The sequence below is a fragment of the Rhinatrema bivittatum genome, chromosome 15 (assembly GCF_901001135.1).
Source record: "Rhinatrema bivittatum chromosome 15, aRhiBiv1.1, whole genome shotgun sequence".
In the NCBI taxonomy this organism is placed as follows: domain Eukaryota; kingdom Metazoa; phylum Chordata; class Amphibia; order Gymnophiona; family Rhinatrematidae; genus Rhinatrema; species Rhinatrema bivittatum.
Window position 1 is genome coordinate 50,666,325 of NC_042629.1, and position 22,466 is coordinate 50,688,790.

The following is a 22,466-nucleotide window of genomic DNA, read 5'->3' on the forward strand; positions in this document are numbered from 1 at the left end:
CAACTGGGTTTAAAAAAGGTTTGAATACGTTTGTGGAGGAGAAGTCCATTAACGGCCATTAATCAAGTTTACTTAGGGAATAGCCACTGCTATTACTGACATTAGTAGCATGGGATCTACTTAATGTTTGGGCACTTGCCAGGTACTTGTAGTCTGGATTGACCACTGTTGGAAACAGGAGACCCTTGGTCTGATCCAGTATGGCAATGTTGATTTAAAAAAAAAAAAAAAAGTTGAAAAAGGTTCTGGGTTTATTGATCTGGCAGAAATTCCCGCTGCATAGGATTATGATGATTACCCTGAACTTCAGAACTGCAACTACTGGAGTCTATTAACAGCTGCAAAGAGCACTGTGGTAGTGAGGAAATTATACTATCCCCAGCTAATAATTTGAAGATTAGAAAAGACAAATAACTCAATACTGTAGTCATTTACACTGAACCGTGTTAGCAGTCTCCAGCCATCAAACCTTTGGTCTTGTGCAATCATCAAACAGCTGCAATCAAGATAAAAGATTGTACAAGTAATTTTTTCCTTACAAGCAACATTTTCGCAGGAGCTGGAGTTCAACTCTTATCTTGCAGGCTCTGTGTAGGTGAAGGTGCTTGTTTTGAGAGTCCTGTATAAATACATTGAATATGTTTTAATTTGGTGGAGGCCGATTAAAGACAATAGCAGTATGACAAAAAGTCTTCCAGAACTGACCAGAACTACAAAATGTTGAATCTGTGGGTATTGTGGAATGTAGGATTGCAGGAAAGGTCAATGCCTGAATTATATACCAGCAACTGGGCCCTGTTAAAAAGCTTTCTGCCATAAATTGCAGTGGACGGTACTGGCGAGTAGAGCAAGGGTCTGCAAACCTGAAAAGCCAAGGTTTGGATCCTGATGCTTCACCTTCCATTGCTTAAGGAACAAACATGCAGGCTGATGCAATACTGTGCGCTCAGGCTAGTGCACAAAATAACCCGCGGTTGTAGGCGTAACCCTTTATGCAATGAGAAATTACTATTTTCCTGATAATTTCTTTTTCTTTAATATAGACAGGTGGATCCACAACAAGTGCGTTATGCACCTCTTACCAGCTGAACAGTGTACGACTAGGAAAAATCCAATATATATCACCTCAGGACTTCTCAACAGCGGAAGGGACTGTATAGTATCACCATAGGAGAGCGGGGAGAATTAATTTTCTTTCTTCTTTTCTCGTGAAAACTTTAAGCAAGCCCCAATAGGGAGATGCACGTCTCCTATCTGCTGCAGACTAAGAATACTGGTGGGCTGATGTCAAGGCCAGGCTCTATATACTGTGATGTCAACTTTGCTCTGAGTCTGTCTGCTAGGAGAGGTGCATAACCCACTTGTGCTAGATCCACCTGTCTAAACACTAGGGATGTGAATCTGGCTTCGGATGATTGAAAATATCATACGATATTTTCAAAATTGTCAGAAATCAGGGGCTCCCCCAAAATGATAGGAAAACCCCACGATATTGTTCGTGGGAGTTCTCTAATCGTTTTGGGGGAGGGTGGAAAAAACAGCACACAAAAATAACCCCTAAACCCACCCTGACCCTTTAAAACTAATCCCTTAGCTTCCCCCGCCACCCCCCCCCCCAAAAAAAAACTTTTTACAGGTACCTGGTGGTCCAGTGGGGGTCCCGGGAGCGATCTCTCGCTCCCGGGCTGTCAGCTGCCACTAATAAAAATGGCACCGATGGCCTTTGCCCTTGCATGGAGGGAGCACTGGATGGCCGGCGTCATCTTTAAAAATGGTGCGGGCCATCCAGTGCTCCTACCATGTGACAGGGGCCGGCCAATGGCACGGATACCCTGTCACATGGTAAGGGCAAAGGGCCATCTGAGCCATTTTGATTAGTGGCAGCCGACGGCCCGAGAGCGGGAGGTCACTCCTGGGACCCCCACTGGACCACCAGGTACCTGTAAAATGTTTTTTGGGGGGTCGGGAGGGTGGGGGAAGCTAAGGGATTAGTTTTAAAGGGTCTGGGTGGGTTTTTTGTTTATCGGCTCGGGTGCAGCCAATAAACAAAACTGTGATCGGACCGGATGAAAAAAAAACCACGATGTGAACCGGAATCCAAACCGATTCTGGTTCTGATTCACATCTCTACTAAACACTAAGAAATAAGGGGATTGTAGAAATTACTTACCTGATAATTTCATTTTTCTTAGTGTAGACAGATGGACTCAGGATCAATGGGTATAGTGTGCCCAGGAGATAGCAATTGGAGACAGAGTCAGATTTCAATCTGACGTCAGCACTACATATACCCATGTAGGAGGCTTTGCTCTCCAGTTTTTTCCTTAAAAAGCAATTATGGATATATGTGTGTTTGGATAATTTTGATTAACTTGGTTAACTTGATAACTCTGATTGGTTGACGTAGTTTCTAGCTGGAGACTGCCTGGGCACTCAACCGAGAAGCGCCGACACCTGGTAATATGGGTGTCTGAACTAGAGCTAGGGTTGGCTTACCTGTGCTTGTGTTGCAGTCGGGGGGAGGTTCCGCCAAGGATTCTTGATTGCGAGGCAGCCATGGGCGGGATATTGAGTCCATCTGTCTACACTAAGGAAAATTAAATTATCAGGTAAGTAATTTCTACATTTCCTAGCGTGTAGCAGATGGACTCAGGACGAATGGGATGTACAAAAGCTACTCCCGAACAGGGTGGGAGGCTGCCCGTGGCCCATTTAGACTTGCCCTTGCAAATGCTATGTCCTCCTTGGCCTGAACATCCAGGCGATAGAATCTCGAGAAGGTGTGGATGGAGGGCCATGTTGCCGCCCAGCAGATCTCTGCGGGTGACAGCATCTTGGTTTCTGCCCAGGACACTGCCTAGGCCCTTGTGGAATGGGCCTTGACTTGTAGAGATGGAGGCTTGCCTGCCTCTACGTAGGCTGCCTTGATTACTTCTTTGATCCAGCGGGCTATGGTTGCCCGCGAGGCTGCTTCCCCTTGCTTCTTCCTGCTGTGAAGAACGAACAGATGGTCCATCTTTCATACAGGTTCCGAACTTTCCAGGTATCGGACTAGGATCTGCCGACATTCAGATGGCGAAGAAGGCGTGAGTCTTCAGAGTCTTTATGCTTGGCTGGAGATGGCAGTGAGATGGTTTGGTTAACAGAGATGTGAGAAACCACCTTTGGCAGGAAGGAGGGTACAGTGCACAGCTGTATGGATCCTGGCATGAATCTGAGGAACGGCTCTTGGCATGATAGGGCTTGAAGGTCGGAGATTCGATGAGCTGAGCAGATTACCACGAGGAACGCCGTCTTCGAGGTCAGGAGCTGTAGGGACAGACCGCAAGTTGGTCTGAACGAAGCTCCTGCGAGGAAGTCTAACACTAGATTGAGATTCCATAGGGGTATCGGCCACTTTCGAGATGGCTGAATGTGCTTGACCCCGTTTAAGAAGCGGGAGACGTCTGAGTGGGCTGCTAGGCTGGTGCCGTCCACCCTGGGTCTGAAGCGGGCCAGGGAAGCCAGTTGCACCTTGACGGAGTTGAGGGACAACTCTTTGTTCACGCTGTCCTGCAGAAATTCCAGGATCATGGGGATTTTGACCTTCTGTGGAAGGATGTTGCGGTCCTCACAACAGGCTTCGGATATTCTCCATACTTGTATATATGTTAAGGAGGTGGAGAACTTGCACGCTTGGAGCAGTGTGTCAATCACTGGTCCTGAGAATCCACTCTTTTTCAGGTGAGACCTCTCAATGGCCAGACTGTAAGCGAGAATATCATTGGGTCTTCGTGAAGGATCGGTCTTTGCTGGAGTAGATCCCTGTGTGGAGGTAGGTGTAGAGGGTTCCCCTCCAGAAGTCTTCGCATGTCCGTATACCACAGTCTTCTTGGCCAGTCCGGGGCCACTAGAAGTACCAGCCCTCTGTGGTGTTCCATCTTGCGGATAATTCCACCCAGTAGAGGCCACGGCGGGAAGGCGTACAGTAGGTCCTCCTGTGGCCAGGTCTGGACGAGGGTGTCGAGTCCCTGGGACAGCGGGTCCCGTCTTTGGCTGAAGAACTTGGGAACCCAGGTGTTGGACCTGGTTGCCAGAAGATCCATGGCTGGGGTTCCCCAGTGGTTTACTATCCGCTGGAAGGCTGCTGTAGACAGGGTCCATTCCCCTGGATCCAGACTCTCTCTACTGAGGTAAGCTGCAGTGAAGTTGTCTTTTCCTGTGATGTGGGCGGCTGATATCCCTTGTAGGTTTAATTCTGCCCACGTCATTAGGAGCTCTATTTCCAGAGACACCTCCTGGCTTCTGATTCCCCCCTGGTGGTTGAGGTAGGCCACTGTTGTGGCATTGTCAGACATGACGGTGGCTGATTTGCCCCGGAGTCTGTGACTGAACCGTAGACAGGCTAGTCTGACTTCTCGGGCTTCCAGTCGGTTTATGTTCCATGCCAACTCTTCTTTGTCCCATTGTCCTTGAGCCGTTAGCTCCTGGCAGTGGACTCCTATCCCTGCAGGCTCGTAGCCATGGTGAGCAAGGTCCATTCAGGTGCGTTTGGTTTTCTAATGCTATGCAAGCGTGCGTGAAGTCCCAAACGGTGATGGAAAAAACTGGAGAGCAAAGCCTCGTGCATGGGTATATATAGTGCTGATGTCAGATTGAAATCTGACTCTGTCTCCAACTGCTGACAAGAGCCCATTATACCCATTGGTCCTAAGTCCATCTGCTACATGCTAGGAAATAATGTGTTCAAAGCGTGTGATGCTAATAGCGCTCATCACACATAAATGTCATGTTGATGAGGCTTGTAGCTATTACTCCTGTCTGTAAAAAAATAAATATGTACCCCATGTCCACCTTCAAAAATTAATGCTAGCCCTGGAGGTTGTGAGAAGGCTTAAAAGTTAACAGAAAAGCTGAAACTACTAAAATAATAAAAAAAAGTTGTGCTGGTGCTCAGGTTAGGAAAATTGATGCTCAATTAAGGAGCATCCATTTTCCTAAGCTGTGCCTCATAACATTGAATGTCTGTTTTACTAACCTGTGCTCAGCCACTGTGCATGGGTGCCTAATGCCATGGACGTCTTAAAGATGCACAATTTATCCCTAGTGTGCCCTTTTTAGCACGGCAGCTCATTTTTCTATTGCATCAAGCCCCCAGGAAAGAGGATTATGTGCGCCTTAAAAAAAAAGTGCGTTCACTTTGGATGCAGGATTTTTAAGGCGTCAGTATTGCATGGGCCTGTTAAGAATGTAGGCCCTATGAAGCTGGAGAAATACCTACATTTTCTGAACATAATTAATTTGTAAGTATCATGAAAAGTGGCACGTCTGTGGTTTTCTCCCCTGGCAACGGGTAAAGCAGGAAGGTTATCCTATTAGTTCACTCAGATATGTAGAATTAAGGGTCAAAAACAAATTATAGGTGAAATCCAACTTAATCTACTGCTTACGGTGCTGAAAAATATAGTGGGCTAGGACTCGGAAATTGGTAACAGTAGGAAACTGAAAATAAGGAACAGTCAGCAATCGTCCTATTCCTTAGGTTACAATCCCGACAGGCAGCGCCCTGCTGACAGCCACGGGGTGGCGTCACTTCCGGGCGAGGCGGCGCGCTGCACATGCTCCGTCCCACTTCCCCTGCTTGCCACGTACGGATTCCGGGCGTGCGGATTGACGGCGTCGGCACGCGATTGGCTGGGAGCACGCACGCACGGCGAGAGGAAGCGGAGGGTTCGGTCGGTCGGACGGACGGTCGGAGCCGGCTGCTGCTGGTGGGTGTCTACGATCTGTAGCCGAGATGGTAACCCCGGAGGGGCTGAGGAGACACGGCGAGGGTCTGGGAGGGGCCCCCGCTGTTGGGGCTGCTTCCTGTTTGTGGGCGGGCTCTGTCTCCCGAGTTTTGGGCCTGACCCTGGAGTTACGGTTTATGTTTCGTTCCTCTCTTCGGTTGGCTTTCGGAGGCTTCGGGGCGCCGCTTCTCCTCCTCCTCCCTGTTCAGGTAGTTGGTGGGGATCTCCTCCTCTTGCTCCCCGCGGCGTGTACTAGGGCAGGACGCCGCCCCGGCTCAGGGAGTAGTTGGGCCTGATGAATCAGGTAGCGTTTGAGCAAGAGGAGCAAAACACAAATTCGACTTCTTGTTCGCATTAAACAACTTTATCTTGCGATTGAATCTGTTTGCTTTTCACTTTAGTCAAGTAGTGTAGAGGTCACGATACCGGTTTTCCCTCTGGTTAGTGTCTCCTGATGGGATTGGTTTGCACATACCAGGCTTTAAATTAGGTTAACGCCTATAAAAATTCTTTCTCTGTTAATTTGTATTGGTATTTATGTAAATGTTAGGTGTGAAATTAAAGAACCCCGAATCTAGTAGCATTATATAATGCTTAATTTACTAATTACTAAAACATACAATTTAAAAGTAAGGTAATTCTAGCAATATTTACATTAATTTACCAAATAAAAAAAAACTTTGGGTAGCATTATCCATCCATTCATTCTATATAAGTATAAATTAAAATAAATACAGATGGCTTAATTGGAGTGGACAACTACAGCCAGATGGGCTGGTTACAGTGGCTGTTATTTGATGCCTTTGGAAGGTATGGATTTTTTTTTCAACTACAAACATTTAGGATAACAGAAATATATACTTCATGGCATATAGTTGCGTGCAGGAATGAAGCCTCATGCTTTTTAGACATAAGATATTGCATGTTTGTCATCAATTCTGCCTTAGCTATTGTGGTCTTTCTACTTTCCTTTGTCTTTCCTCATTTACTGTAGGTTGCCTCCAGCATTTTACCCGTCTCTTTTACATTCTTTCCAGTAACAATGACCTGCTGTAATTTAGATGGATACAGTTGCTGCTGCAAAGGCTGCTCTGACTTTAATACTTTCTGTAAACATTTGAACATCTTTGCCATACAGTTGGTGTTTCTTTAATTTGGTTATTTGTGCAGCAAAGTCCCCAAACAAAGAACATCAAGCAGCATTGTCTGAATTTTCAAGAAGCCTCCTCGCCCAGTAAAAATGTTGCTAAACAGTAATTTTGATATAGGTTTGACAATTGCTTGGTTTTGATTGTAAATATTACTACCCTTGATATAAGGCATGGGGTTAACTGCATGGAGTGGCAGTTACTACCCTTAATAAAATCATGGGGGTAACCTGCACAGAGTGACAGATAATGCCATAAAAAGCTTGCTAGACAGACTGGATGGACCATCTGGTCCTTTTCTGCCGACATTACTATGATGCTATGTTTTAATGTATTGTTTGACAGCTGTTTAGAACACAGAGTCCACCATGAACGGACAGCTAGACTTGAGCGGGAAGCTGATAATCAAAGCCCAACTTGGAGAGGATATTCGAAGAATTCCCATTCACAATGAGGACATCACCTATGATGAGTTGGTGCTAATGATGCAGAGAGTGTTCAGAGGGAAGCTTCAGAGCAGTGACGAAGTCACAATAAAGTATAAAGATGAAGGTGGGCATTGCATAAAATTGAAAATCTTAAGATGTACTGCTATACTTACATTTTTATGGCCCTCCTAGATGTACACAGTACTATACAGATTCACTTAATATAGCAGATTTGAAATATGGCCAGAGAAGGGAGCATGACGCACCAGCTCAGGAAGATGTATATGTATCTAGGATGTCTGGTATACAGTCAAGGCTGGAAGTGGGCTATATTAAGGGAAAGCAAAGGAAATTAATCCTAAAAAAAAAAAAAAGAAATAAAATGAAACTAGCCAACTCCTTTGCCTCCTAGGCAATGCCATGAGGAAACTGATGTAAAGCAGGTGTCTGTCTATACACACATCAATAAATAAGGCGATAAAATGCTTAGTCACCTTATTTATTGATTCCCGTTTGTGTGTATAAATCTGTTTTCCCAGTTAAGTTTGTGTAATAGGTTACAGTAGTGTGAATAGCTCTTGAAGCACTTTGCATTTTGTGAAGTCAAGCACATTAGGAAGAATTAGGCAGAATGGATGCACCAATTGGTCTTTTTTTTTTTCCATTATCTACTATGTTAACATATTTCCATTATAAATCTACTCCTTTTCCATGAGAAGTTATCTTTTTTGATAATGTTTTTCATTAATTTTTAGATGGTGATCTTATAACAATTTTTGATAGCTCGGATCTTTCCTTTGCTATTCAGTGCAGTAGGATACTCAAACTGACATTATTTGGTGAGTATTATTCTTTTTTTTTCTTACTGGTGTTTAATATGTTTGTGAATATATGGCTATATACATTGTAACCAGTCTAGGAGTGATAAGATTCCACTCTAAGCTGCAGAAGTTTGTTTAGTGCTGCTATTGCTAGTTTGGCATGTCCTTTCTGTTCTGAGGGGGCTGGGTAAGCACGCTTTCAAACTATAGTTCTACCAGTTAACTAGCAAAGGAATGCTCTGAATCTGATCAATGCCTTCTTCCCTATATTAGTGTTTGGGATTGTAACACATTGCCATGTGCATTTCTAGGTAGGCCAGCAGATGGGGGGGGACTGGACTGAAGTTCAGTTAATGGGTAGAGATTTGTTTGCAGCATTTAAAAAATTTGTTTTGTTTCATTATGTAAATGCACATGCCTACAATTAGATTGCAAATATATTAGACCAGGGCTTTCCAAAACTGTGCTGGTAACCCCACAGCCAGTCAGATTTTCAGGATTGCCACAATGAATATGTATACATTGGAGACCCTGTATATGCACATCCATCATTTCTAGGGCTCCCACCAAAAAGTAGTTTTATTTTGCTTACTCTAACTGGAGTGGTCTAGTGGGTAATGCGTTGTGCTGCCAAGTGCAAAACTTAGGTTTGATTCCAGTATCGGGCTCCTGCTCCTTGGTCATTGGTGAGATAGAGGGAGTTGAGCCCTTGCAGTGACCCCTATTGGATCTGCTAGGTACTGGCATGGGAAGCAGTGCTCCATGCTGCCTTTCAGAGGAGGATAATATAACAACTGAAAGAAGCTATGAAGAACAAAGAGAAGCACAGAATGTCTGGGCCTTAGGGTCCAGAACAGTGTTGGTTTGCAGAGGTGATGGCTGGGGAGTGATCTTACACTTGATCCCCATGGCTGGTATGCTAAGGAAAAAAACTAACTATTTCTAATCAATTTTTTAAAGCCAAGTCATAACAGTAAGATCTCCCAGTATCACATTCACCTTATCTGATATATTTCATCATCCCTCCTTTAAGGTCCAAAGCATGATATGCCCAGATAACTAAGGCTGTGACAAATGACATAACTGAAGTTTGCTCTTGCAGCCTGCAGCAAGTCACTTATCTGATTTAATTTTCCATTTTGTTTTTGGAAGTATGGTACAGAAAACATCTCTACCTGTTTATAATTGCAGGGATTGCATGTACCTGGGAGAGGGAATAAAAAGAACATTTTACAGATGAATTATATGCCAGCAATCTTTTTGTGTTTTCAAAAAGTGCACACACATGGAAAAAATTTAGATCTTGAAATTTTCGATCTGATACTTTCAGAACTGTCATGCACTGACATATTTCTGTGGCTGAGGAAACAAAATGCAGCTCCCTTTGGCGCCACTTTGGACTGCTTTATGGACTGTCTTCAGTGTGCTATCTCAGCACTCATTGTGGTCATTTAATATTTTGTTCCTGAACATACCCAGATTAGTCCAGGCTAGTGGGTTATGCATCCCTACCAGCAGATGGAGCCTGAGAACAAAACTTAAAGGCACTGCTACTTAACTGAGAGTGCCGCCTGCAGTCCCTAGCTTGTGGCTAGTTTAAAAAAAACAAACAAAAAACCCCAAACCTGTTTAGTCAAGTAGAAAGTGGTAGGTGTAGGGGGCGGTAGCTCCCTGAGGTGGCACCTTCTTGGGCCATTCCTCAGGTGGAGCCGGGCGACCGGGGATTGGATACCCCTGATTGAGTTTCGTCTGCAGCATACCGGGCAGTCCGATAGCCCAGGGGATCTGGCTCCCTCGACACCCCTCCCCCGAGGCTTCCCACTCGACCACCACTAATCCTGGCAGGGAAGTATTAAAGTTTTCCCTTACTGTTTAAAAAAAAAAAAAAAAAAAAAGCGACTGAAGCAGTCCTTGGCAAGCAGGAAAGTCTGTAAGTAGTCACCAGTGGTGGGCCTTGTCAGCAGGAGCTGCTGGCCAGGGCCGAGGAGTGGAAGAAAGACTGTTGGTTGGTGCACTGATAACCCGGGGCTCCGGGAGATTGCAGCAAACAGTGCTGACTCTTGCGTTGGGGGGCGGGGCCTGCGGTGCGATTGCCCTTTCGTTCGCGCGCTGGTGGAGCTGGCAGGGGAGGCACCACGTTCCCTCGCACCGGCAGAGTCCAGCTTTCTTCTTGGTGGCAGCCCGGAGGCTTTGCTTTGCGCCGTGCTTCTTAGGCGCCATGTGTGAGGCGCAGCAGGGGTGTGCAGCTTAGCACTTTCCCTAGCTATGATGCCAAAACAAAAATGGCCACGTGCCTCGTGGCTGAACGCCTGGTTCCTCTGCCCAGAGTGCAGCTCTGAACAGGAGGGCTCCTTGGTGGGGGCCTGTGGAAGGAATAGAGGCCGGCACACACCCAGGCCTGCCCCTATTCCCACCGGGAAGGCTGAGCAGGAGGTTGCGGTGCGATCTGAAGACTCCCCTCCCCCCCTTTCCCTGGTGGGGGAGGGGGATGCAATTGATAGTCCCCCAGAGTTGGGGGAGGATGATTCAGGGGATTTTTTCCCCCAAATTTGTTCTCCTTTTGAACAAGGCTATCTAGCTGGAGGAGGGGTGCAGGAAGAAGACAGGCTGAAGAGCGCCCGCAGGTAAGAAGCCTAAAATAGCCTCTCGGGGCTGGTGATATCCTGCAGCGCCTGGGGTTAATGTTGTGCGGCTGCCGACGGTTTTTCCAAGAATGGTGAGGACTCTGATCAGGTGCAGGATGCCCCCCTTGATCCCAGTTGCCGACCCCCGAAATGGATGGGTCTAAGAATGACTCTGATCAGGACGAGTTTCCAGTCCCGGAAAGGAATGATCTGCAAATTGTTCGTCTGTTCAAGAGGGAAGAGTTGTGGCTGCTCATTCCTCAGGTGCTGGAGGAATAAGGCGTGAAGGTCACTCAGGAAGGAATTGGAATAATGAGGGCATTAATCCAGTCCTGGACGGACTGAGAGGACACACTAGTGCCTTTCTGTTGCCAAGAAGATCTGAAAGTTGGAGAACCGGGAATGGGACTCTCCAGATGCTGGTCTGAAGGTGGGCAGAGAGATGGCCAAGCTCTGTCCCTTAATAGAAGACTCCCTTGAACTGCTGAAGATTCTGAAGGTGGATGCGGCAGTTTCAGCGGTTACCAAGAAGATGACAATTCTGTAGTGGGGGTGGCAGCCCTGAAGAATATACAGGACAGCAGGGTGAGTTGCAGCTCAAGCGGATGTTTGAGGTCTCAGCATTGAGTCTGTGAGAGGCCCGTCTGAGCCAGTTTGATGCAGAGGGCCTGTCTGTGTTGGATTTAGAAGGCGCTGATGCCGGCTACGGTCGGGAGATGGCAATTTCTTGCAGGCGGCTCACCTGGAGGCTGGTATAGCCTATGTGCTGGATGCTCTGTATGATTTGGTGCGTATGTCAGCTTGCAGCATGGCCTCCTCGGTGGCGGCCATAGGCTTCTATTGTTGTGTTTCGGGTCAGCCGAGGTCCAGCTCTGTAATCTTCCCTTTAAGGGGAAGCTGTTTTGGAGAAGATTTGGTCAGTTAATGAAGGGTCTTAGGGGAGTCCAAGGGGAACAGATTGCCAGAAGACAGGAATCCCAGCAAGACTGTGTTTTCAGCTCGGCCTGTTTTTGGGATTCCTGTAGGTTTGTCTGGCAAGTTCGTCTGGATCTGCCTCGAAGCAGAGCGGTGGCGTCAGCAGTCCTTTCGTGGAGCCCACAGGTCGGGCAGAGAGGGGACTGGTCAGGATGCTGGAAGCGGAAAGTCAGCCCAATGAAGCTAGGGTTCCCCCCTATTACGTAGAAGCTGTGGAGGCAAATTGCCCAGCTTCTACCAGGAGTGGGAAAGGATTACCTCGGACCGCTGGGTTCTGGAAGTGATACGAGAGGGCTACGCTTAGATTTTTCATGCCCGTTAAGGGAGGCCTTGTAGAGTTGCATGTAGACTCTCGCAGCAAGTGAGAGGCAGTATGGGGGGACTCTGGGAGGTTGCTCACCCTCAAGGCCATTGTTCCCATCCCTTTGGCAGAGCAAGGACAGGGAAGGTATTCTATTTACTATGTGGTTCCAAAAAAGGACTCCTTTCGTCCCATTTTTGATTTGCAGAAGGTGAACTGATTCCTTTGAGTCCCGCGGTTTTGCATGGAGACGCTGCACACCATCGTAGCAGTGGTTCGCAAGGGGGGAGTTTTAGCTTCCCTGGACCTTAAGGAGGCCTACCTGCACATTCCCAATTCAGAAGGAACATCTGAGGTTCTTCGCTTCATGGTGTTGGGTCAGCACTTTCAGTTCAGAGTCCTTCCCTTTGGTCTGGTGACCACGCCCCATACATTCATCAAAGTGGTGGTGGTAGCGGCCCTTCACAAGGATGATTGGCTGATTTGAGCGAAGTCAAAGGAGGAATGCAGAGGTCTCTCCAGAAGGGGGTAATCATTCTGCAGTCGCTCGGTTGGGTCATAAATGTGCAAAAGAGTCATTCTTTAGTTTACCTGAGAGCCCATTTCGACACTCAGCAGGGCAGAGTCTTCCTGGCAGCGGACCGGGTGGTGAAGTTGCAAGCCCAGGTGAAGTGTCTCCAGTTGGAGATGCCGACTGTGTGGGACTATCTGCAAGTTCTGGGGTTCATGGCTTCCATATCAGACTTGGTTCCATGGGCATTTGCGCCCATGAGACCACTACAACATGCACTGTTGTCCAGGTGGAGTCCTTGGTCTGAGGAATTTCATCTTCCCTTGCCTCTGCTTTGAGAATCCAGGTCCAGTCTCTCGTGGTGGCTGTCTCGTCTCAATTTAGAGAAGGGAATGGACCTGAAGCCTATGGACTGGGTGGTGGTTTCCACGGGTGCAAGCCTCTCGGGTTGGGGGGCAGTGTGCTCGGGCCAGTTGGCACAAGGACTGTGGTGCCCGGAAGAAAAGTCCTGGTCCATTAATCGTCTGGAGGAGAGTGGTCTGTCGAGCCTTGGAGGTTTTTCTGCCCCTGGTCAGGGGACGAATGGCTCGGGTGTTCTCAGACAACACGACTACAGTGGTGTATATCAATCGGCAGGGTGGCACAAAGTCAATCTGGGGCGCTGGAAGCTCAGAGGCTATTTGCCTGGGCGGAGCATCATCTTCAAGGTCTAGCTGCATCACATGTAGCGGGAGTAGACAGTGTGCAGGTGGACTTCCTCAGCAGACAACAGCTGGATCCAGGGGTGTGGGAGTTGTCCCCTGAGGCTTGGAGCTACATCTGCACAAGGTGGGGCGTTTCCCAGTTGGATCTGATGGCGATGCGAATCAACTCGAAGACAGATTTTTTGGTCGAAGAAAAGATGTTGGTTCAGTGGGCCTTGATGCTGTGGTGTGCCCTTGGCCAACAGGAATCCTGTACATTTTTCCTCCATGGCCTCTCATTGGTCGGGTCCTCAGGCGCATAGAATCGTATCATGGGAGTGTAGTTCTGGTAGCGCCAGAGTGGCCAACGGAGACCGTGGTTCGCAGATCTGGTGTAACACGCGGTGGAATGTCCCCTCAGACTGGCTCCTCTCCCAGAGTTGCTGCGTCAGGGGCCCATATTTTCGGATCGGGAGGATCACTTTTGTCTCACGGCCTGGCTTTTGAGAGGTGGAGACTGTGCTTGAAGGGTTAGTCTGAGCAGGTCATCGCCATGCTTCTTCAGTCCATAAGGCTGGCGACCTCCATGGCATATGTTAGGGTCTGGAAACTTTTTGAAGTGTGGTGTCTTCAGCGTCGGCTGGATGCCCTGATGGTGGATGTCACATGTGTTAGACTTCCTGTAGCATGGGTTGCCAAGGGTTTGGCATATGACTCACTTTGGGAGAACTCAGAAGCAGGTTTCAGGATAGGACTGCTCATCCGGATGTCATTAGATTCCTCAAGGGGGTAAAGCTTTTGCATCCCCCAGTGCGAAAGATTTGTCCAGATTGTAGTCTCAGTCTGGTTCTTCGTGTCCTCTGCGGACCCTCTTTTGAGCCTTTCAGCGTCAAATCCTTCAGGGTTGCTCTTCTTAAAGTGGTTTTTCTAATGGCAGTTTGTTCGGCTAGAACAGGGATGGGCAATTCCAGTCCTCGAGGGCCGCAAACCGGTCGGGTTTTCAGGATATCCCTAATGAATATGCATGAGAGAGATTTGCATGCACTCTACCTCAGTCGTATGTAAATCTTTTTCATGCATATTCATTAGGGATATCCTGAAAACCCAACCGGTTTGCAGCCCTCGAGGACCGGAATTGCCCACCCCTAGGCTAGAAGGATTTCAGAGCTGTGAGCCCTGTGGTGTTAGGGACCTGTTTTTGCGGATTTGCCGGGACAGGGTTTCGTTGAGAACAGTACCTTCCTTTGTTCCAAAGGTGGAGTCTTCCTTTCATGTCAGTCAGACTGTGGAGCTTCCGGGGTTTCCGGAGTGGTCGAGAGAATGCCCTCAGGATAGCGAGTTACATATTCTGGATGTGCGGTGGACTCTTCTACACTATTTAGAAGTCAAGAATGCGTTTCGACGTTCCAATCATCTGTTGTCCTTTTCAGTGGAGTGAAAGAAAGGGGCCAAGGCTCCAAGGCTACCATTTCTCATTGGCTTAGGGAGGCCATTTGTTCTGCTTACATTTATAAAGGGTGGCAGATCCCTCTGAGTTTGAGAGCGCACTCCACTAGGGCATAGGCCACGTCCTGGGCTGTCAGCTGCTGTCACCACAGGAGATTTGTAGGGCTGCAGTGTGGTCCTCGATTCATACTTTACCAGACATTATCGTCTCTATGTCAGGGCGTAGGATGAGCCATCTTATGGGGACAGTGTCCTGCATGCAGGTTTTTTGGGTGCAAGCCCGGTTTAGGGAGCTTGGGTACATCCCACTGGTCTGGATTGATCTGGGTATGTTCAGGAAAGGAAAATTGGTTCTTACCTGCTAATTTCGCTCTTGTAATACCAGAAATTAGTCCAGAGGCCCCTCCCATTCACTGACTGATTTTTCCTGCCAATTATAATAATTTGCTATAGAATCTTTATCTTAGTGGGGCAGGATTCGTGGTGTTTATGCTTCTTGTGTGTATTTGGTTCTCGACTAACAAAGTATATAGTTTGAGGGGTGTCCAACCCCTTGATCCCTCTGTTTGAGGGGGTTTACATTAATCTTGGCTTGGGTATAGGTCAATCCTGAGGGGACTGCAGGTGGTACTCTCGGTTATGTAGCAGTGCCTCAAAGTTTTGTTCTCTGTCTCCATCTGCTGGAAGGGATGTATAAACCCACTGGTCTGGACTGATCTGTGCTATTACAGGAATGAAAATTAGCAGGTAAGAACCAATTTTCCTTGGTTAACCACTCCTAAAGAATGTTGGGGGGGGGGGGTCAAATATGGTAGCAAAATCACATTTTTGGAGTTGAAACTGGATGACTTGATTAACAATCCCAGGGGGTGCTTAGCCTTTCTTCTCTAGGTCAAGTGTTTAAAATCATCATAAGATGGGAAGAGTGTGGGTGGTCTCTGCCCTTCATTTGGGTGAGTGCAAGGTAGAGGAATCAGCATATTTAATCTGTGTTGCTTTCCTCCTTTTGGCTGACTGAGGGGTCCGGGCTGAGTTGCATGGGATCTGGTGAAATATCTTTCATATTTATTTATATACCATCATTCTGAAAAGACAGTCACGGTGATTCACAATAAAACAATCATTTTCAAAAGCATACAAAATAACGCAATATCGCTATTGCCTATAAAATTAACGGAGCATAAAATACATGACTATTCTCCAACTTACTCTTTATCTTCTAGCAGCATGTGCCATACTGAAAAGCCATGTTTTTAAGTCCTTCCTAAACCTCTCTCTCTATCTTTCTGGACACGCGAGTCACCTGGCATTGTATTCCATAGTTTAGAACCAGCAATTGAGATGGCCCTCTCTCTCTCTCCTCACTATGTGTGCAGAGTCTAATGAAGGAATTTGTAATGGACGCTTGTTAGCAGACCTCAGGTTTCACTGTGGCATATATAAGTGCAATGATGCACTTAGCTAATCGGTGGTGGTGTTAATCATGTTATGAAGAATGCAAAGCACTTTGTATTGTATCCAAAATTTAACCAGCAACCAATGCAATGTTTTCAAAACGGGTGTAATGTGATTAGATTTGTTGTTGCCTGATTAAAACTCTTGCAGTAGCATTCTGTTATAACTGCAAGGGTTGGATAGGCTGCAAACCAATAGAGTATTGCACTAGTCAAATCCAGTAAATATAAGAGTTTGTGACACGGTCCTGAAATCATCATGCATAAGAAGTGGCTTTAAGTGTTTTGGAATACTTAATTTGTGGCATCTATTTCTTATTTTGTAAGAGAGATGCTTTCTCATCAGCAAATTGCTGTCTGTCAGGAAAGGAGCGTGGTCAGTTTTTTTGGATTGTTGATCCCAGCTAGAGCGCACAGTGCTACAAACTGAGCCACGAATGCCTCATGCTTTTATCCAATATGGAGTTTAGAAATGAGATCCAAATAGCGCAAGATAGTTCTATAATAGGCTTAAAGATAAGGGTTGCATTTCCCATTGTGAGCAAAAAAGAAAATATCCCTCCAGATTGTCAAAGTTCTAATTTGCTTCCATCTCTCTCCCAATTGTTGTTTTGTAGTTCTAACCTGTCTAATTATTCCAGCCAGTATCTGCCCTCAAAACTACATGGCTGCACTCTATAGCCCAATAGTATGGTGTAAAGCTGATTTCTTTTTTTAAAGAGGTGATGTTTAAAATCTCCCCAGGCCCTGTTTTAATATCCAGTTTCTTGCCTTAGGGTTTAGTAGAGTGCATTGTATGATCTGCTGGTTTATTGTGCATTTGCTTTCTGTAACATTCTTTCCTTCACACCCGTCCAGAGCAGACTGCTTAAATATGCTAAACTTAGTCCTCAAAAAAAAAAAACTTAGAAAAGAATGGCTTGTGAAAAAAAAGCGAGCTTCTATTAGTATAAACGCCCAGCCTCCGGTTGTAAAATTAATTTCCAAGAATCAGCAGCAAAGGCAAAGTCGGGACAGCCCCTGCCCCAAGTGTCGTCTTACTAATGCACCATTGGATTTGTTGCTGTGCTTTCCCCCCGTTTTAAAAATGAGCTTGGGACTACGGGCAGGCTGTAAATCATACTCCGATTACATCCTTTCAGCTAAGTGTTTGGCTTGGTGGATCTGAGCCACTTTGTAATGTAAATTTGTACTTAAGATCAACACATGCATGCCTGCCAAATATAATACTGCTCTTTTGCCTTCCACAGAAAGATTAAATGTCAGCACAGAACACTAGCCTATATCTCTGCGGAGGCCTAGATGGCATTCATTCCCCCCCAGAAATGATTGTCTTATTCCCAATGGGTCCCAGCTGTATTTATCCCTGCAGGAACCTTTTTGAGTATCCTCTTTCTCCTCTTTGGTTTAGTTAATGGTCAGCCGAGACCCCTGGAATCCAGCCAGGTGAAATATCTCCGTCGAGAGCTGATAGAACTTCGCAACAAGGTGAACCGGCTGCTGGATTGCTTAGAGCCTCCCTCGGAGCCGGGGCTTACTATCAGCCTGCCTGAGAATGGTGAGTTAAAGCAGGACCGTCTTCGACACACATAAATAAATAAAGCCATATCTTAATAATTAAAACTCTAGTCATAACATCTTAAAAAAAAATAAAAAAAAATGCCTGCTTGATAGCATTCTGAGGCTTCTGTACCTGTTTTGGGCAATCGGTTTTTATGCTGGGAATGACTTGTACGTATATGTGTGTGTGTGCGCACTTTAACATGCAGATGCTTTGGATGGTAGAGAAGAAAAACCCACTGCTCCTGACTCAACTGTTAAGCCTTCCACCCAAGTCATAGCAGCTAATATGTCTGCTTTTGACCCCCTGAAAAATCCAGATGAAATCAACAAAAATGTCATGTCTGCATTTGGACTGTCCGAAGATCAGGCATCAGGTAAGGTTGGATATTTCATTCAATGGAAAGGGTAGAGTTTGCAGAGTTCCCCTAGATAGCTTTTGATGTTAGTTATTACAAGCTCTTTTTTTTCTCTCCTGTGCCACTTATCCTTTAATCATGGACATTGCCAGTGTTTCAGAATGAGGCCTAGCATGTGCGATCTTTCCCTTTGATTTCAAGATTGCACCCACTAGTTTCATAGCTAAAACTCACATGTTTACATTTTATAAATCACTATATACTTTCTGTTCAGGTTAAACTAAATTACTTAGGATTTGTGTTACGAGCAGGGAGAAGTGGCTCAAGTTTAACTGTTGATGAGCAAGTCAGGGTAGATAGTGTGCAAGACGCACTGCCTCATTACTTTGCATGTTGAAAATAGGAAATAGTGAATCCTATCCCATCATTGGTAAATATTTGAAGATAACATTTCTACTATTTGGGTTTCTGTGGACTAAAGGGTGATCCTGGTGACTCCACTCTCAGCATACATGACCACGACACACATTTCAGGTTTCACCTTGTGTTATCACTTGAAGCTGGCGGGGGAAAAAAAAAAATCAAAGTTGCAGATTACTGCTTGAGCTCGACCCAGTCCCTGGGATAGTTTGCCAAATTGGATGATTAAGCAGTGTTGCCGGCAGGGAAGGAGCATGGGAAAAAGCCTAGCGATCCGTTGCCACTGAATCATGGCTCTTGCTATCTACTTCTCGCATGTGCGTTCTCTTTTCAGGGCCTCCCAGTGCTCCCGTAGAAGAACGGGCTGGTACACCTGATAGCATCACCTCCTCCTCCTCCTCTGCAGCCCATCCCCCTGGTGTGCAGCCACAGCAGCCCCCTTATGCCGGGGTGCAGCCACAAGCAGGTCAGATGGAAGGTCAGCGCTGTTGCTTTCACAAACTCTTTAGCAAACTATCATAGAAGCACTCATAGCAGCAATCATTTGTGGGCTTTTCAGGCCATCACCCAGTGAATTCATAGTTTGGGTCTGACTGTTCAGTGTAAAACCCCCAGATGGCACTGAAAGATTGCAATTTTTCATACTGCTGGTGTAAGTCACTTACAAAACTAGCAAATATGCAGAAGCCTAGCCATTTATATTCGAGCGGACAGTAATTTCTCCTTTTGGCAGTTGTCATGTAGTTTGGGCACTTGGAAAGTGCACTATGCTCCAGGAAGCTCTTGTACGTGGAGCTAACACTGGTCCGTATTCACTTGGGCCTTCTGCTGTGTGGAATGCTTTATTCACACAGGCGTGGTCAACTAGTTGGAGTGTGTACACCAAATATTTTGTCTCAAATTATTGAAGAGGGTTTGACTGCTAGTGTTAATGCACCTAAATAGATTATGGTTTTGTAGCCATGAATCTAGGTAAACCTGCTATTGGCAGACATTATCAGTGTGTCCTACTAGTTAAATAGAAGCTGGTTTAGAGTTGAATGGCCTCTATAGAAATCCCTGACACCATACAATGAGACACTCAAGGAATATTAGATATTATGTAGGGTGGATGGGATTTTACTAGACTATAAACCATGACTTTTTTTTTTTTATTATGTTGGTCCTTGCTAATAAGCTTGATGGGTGATGTGAGAACTGCTTCTAAAATCCAAGTGCTTAGTATTCTCAAAGCACCAGTCCTGTTGTGAGCAAGAAGCAGCTGTAAGGGATCTTTGGTTTCTTTGACAGAGTTGTTAGGGGTGTTCTGAACCCTACCCTTGAGGCATCCCCTACCAGATCCTGTATTTCAGGATAACCAAAATATGCAAATTTTAAGGTGGGTCTTCAGTGTCCATATCCTAAAAACCAGTCCTGTGGTTGGAGCCTTGAGGACTGGGCTAAGAACCGTAAGACAAATAGCAAGTGGTTTGAAAATGTAAGTTGTGACTTTTTTTTTTTCCCCGCCCCCCACCATTTGGACCTAGTTATTTCCTTCTGGGTCAATGAGCTCCAGTAATCCCCTTCCTACTTATTTTAGTCCAGCCATTGCAATACCAGGGCTCCTCCACTAGGTGTCGTCATTGCACTATGACGTCTCGACACCCATCATGGGTTGTGAATGCTGCAGGAGCCATTGGCCTGGCCTTGTGCTGTTTTATTGAAAATCTGCAGTTTAGGTTAAAACAGTAATTGTTTTTTAATTCTTTCAGTAGACTGCTTCTTGGCTTCTATTTGTGATGATTGCAGTACAGTTAGTCAGTATCAAGCAACAGATTAGGTAGATGTCCTAGCACAGGACTGTAGTTTGAATAATGGCTGGGCATAGTTTATGGATTACTTTTTGAAGGAATGTAATTTCTTGCTCTTATATAAACATTGCCGTTTTCTCTGAGGTCTTAGTCTCACTATTCTTTGATTAATGTAGCTGTGAAGGTAATTTGGACCAAGCATATCTTGTGCCAGATTTACTTCCTTTAACCTGATCATTCTGCTACAATTTTGACATAGAAACTAAAAAGAGACCCTGCCAGAAGCAACATTTTAGATTCAGCACATTTTTCATGTCTTGGAGATGGAATAATTCCTTAGTTTCCATCTTCAGAACAGACTCTTCTGGGAGCCTGAGAAGTGTAGGGCTAGTTGCCGTTAAGATGACAATACTTTCACTTTTTTGTTTCTCTAGATGCTCGCTCCCCATCCCTTTGTTGGTAGTGAGAGGTTGGGATTTTTATTTCCATTTTCACCAGCTAATTGATTTTGTTTGGTTAAGCGCCTAAGAAATAGAATAGTACGTGCGACTGGTGGTCCCCTGAGCCCAGCTTCTGGTCTCTGACGGTTGCTGATCCATATTATGAAGTAGCCAACAGATTCTAACGAGGAGATCCATTCTAGTGGGTGTTCCCCCCCCCCCTTATTTTTCTTACATGGTCTCCAGAACCTCCATCTTACACCTTCCTTATCAACAGGGGAATGTTTGGTTGACAGCTTAAATAAACTTGTTAGAAGTACTGATGTAAATGCTTTGTGCGATGAAGTTGTAAATACTCTGCCAAAAGTTCTCATCTCACAGTGATTCTGACAGAAGAAACTGGCTAAAACTGTTCTTAATTTTTAGGCCAGATGTATCAACAGTACCAGCAGCAGCCTGGCTATCCTACTTCACAGCAACAGGCCCAGCCCCAGCCCCAGTTTGGCATTCAGTACCCTGGTATGTCAATTTCTTAGTGGTCATTGTGGGGGGGAGCTTATCCATGTAGATTTGGGGGGAGGGGGAGATGTGAGTCACTGAATATACAGTGCATTCCTCAAACTCTGCTTTTCTTCATGAGCATACATTTAATTTTTAAACGAGACCAGGCAGACTAATTAGTAGAGATGTGAATCGGAACTGAAATCGGATCCGATTCTGGTTCCGATTCACATCTCTACTAATTAGTGTAAAATTGTCTAGAAACTGTACCTGCCTTCTGTTTTGGTATGCATGGTGTTGCTTCATGCCACTCTCTTTCTTCTTCTGCTTTCCAGCAGGCTACAGTCAACAGGCGACACCTCAACAACCACAGCAGTTCCAGGCTTACAGCCAACCGGCTTCTGTTCCTGGATTCCCTGCTCAGCAGCAGCAGCTGCCCTCTCAGACCCCTCAGCAGTACCAGGCGGGCACCTACCCTCCACAGAATTATACGACACAAGCCTCCCAGCCTGCTAATTATAGCGTGCCCCCTGCCTCCCAGCCAGGAATGGCTGCAAGCCAGCCTGCTGCCTACCAGCCTAGACCAGGGTTCACGCCACCCCCAGGAAGTACTGTGACCCCTTCTCCCAGCGGGCCAAATCCTTATGCACGCAACCGTCCTCCCTTCGGTCAGGGTTATACCCAGCCGGGTCCTGGTTACCGATAAAAGAACCTTCGCAGCACAACGATGGCAGAGGCTGCTAGATCCCATCTGTCCCTAACTTGACTCCATTATTCCCTCCTTTTCAATTGCATTGAAATTTAAGACCTGAAATACAGCAGACCATCCTTCATGGGTAGTACTGTTGCTTTTAAGTCAATGGAATATAATTTTTGGGGACAAAAGACCAAACATGTCTGTCTGTTTTTTTTTTTTTCCAGTTGTGCCAGGGTTTTTTTTTTTTTTTTTTTGAAACACTACTAAGTGTGTTGTAAAGTGATTATGACATCTAGCTTGCCTTGTCTGAAGGATACTGAAATGCTAGTTGCAGATTTAACTAGTTGTTTGGCTTGTTTTTACTTTTAACTGAGTTAGAACTCTACAGACATGAAAACTAGGTATTATGTACAAATTGTAATATTCACAGACCTAATAAAAGAATTAAATGGCTTGCTTGTTTGGCATATAGTATGTTGTGTAATGGTGGTTTCCTAGCGTGTAGCAGATGGACTCAGGACCAATGGGTATAGTGTACTC

General features: G+C 45.9%; 1 protein-coding gene across 9 annotated transcripts; it reads left to right on the forward strand.

Annotated features, from left to right (window-relative positions):
• Positions 1-5,610: 5,610 nt before the first annotated feature.
• Positions 5,611-22,379, forward strand: TFG (trafficking from ER to golgi regulator). Of its 9 annotated transcripts, none has more exons than XM_029578669.1 (8): positions 5,611-5,750; positions 7,262-7,468; positions 8,100-8,183; positions 17,571-17,717; positions 17,929-18,096; positions 18,833-18,976; positions 21,155-21,247; positions 21,565-22,379. In XM_029578669.1, the coding sequence occupies exons 2-8, from the start codon at positions 7,285-7,287 to the stop codon at positions 21,933-21,935; spliced, it is 1,191 nt and encodes a 396-aa protein (XP_029434529.1). In that variant the 5' UTR covers positions 5,611-5,750; positions 7,262-7,284; the 3' UTR covers positions 21,936-22,379. The 9 variants fall into 9 exon arrangements, with proteins under 9 accessions (XP_029434529.1, XP_029434531.1, XP_029434532.1 ...); XM_029578671.1 differs by having other exon boundaries at positions 21,568-22,379; XM_029578672.1 differs by having other exon boundaries at positions 18,833-18,964.
• The last annotated feature ends 87 nt before the right edge of the window (positions 22,380-22,466 follow it).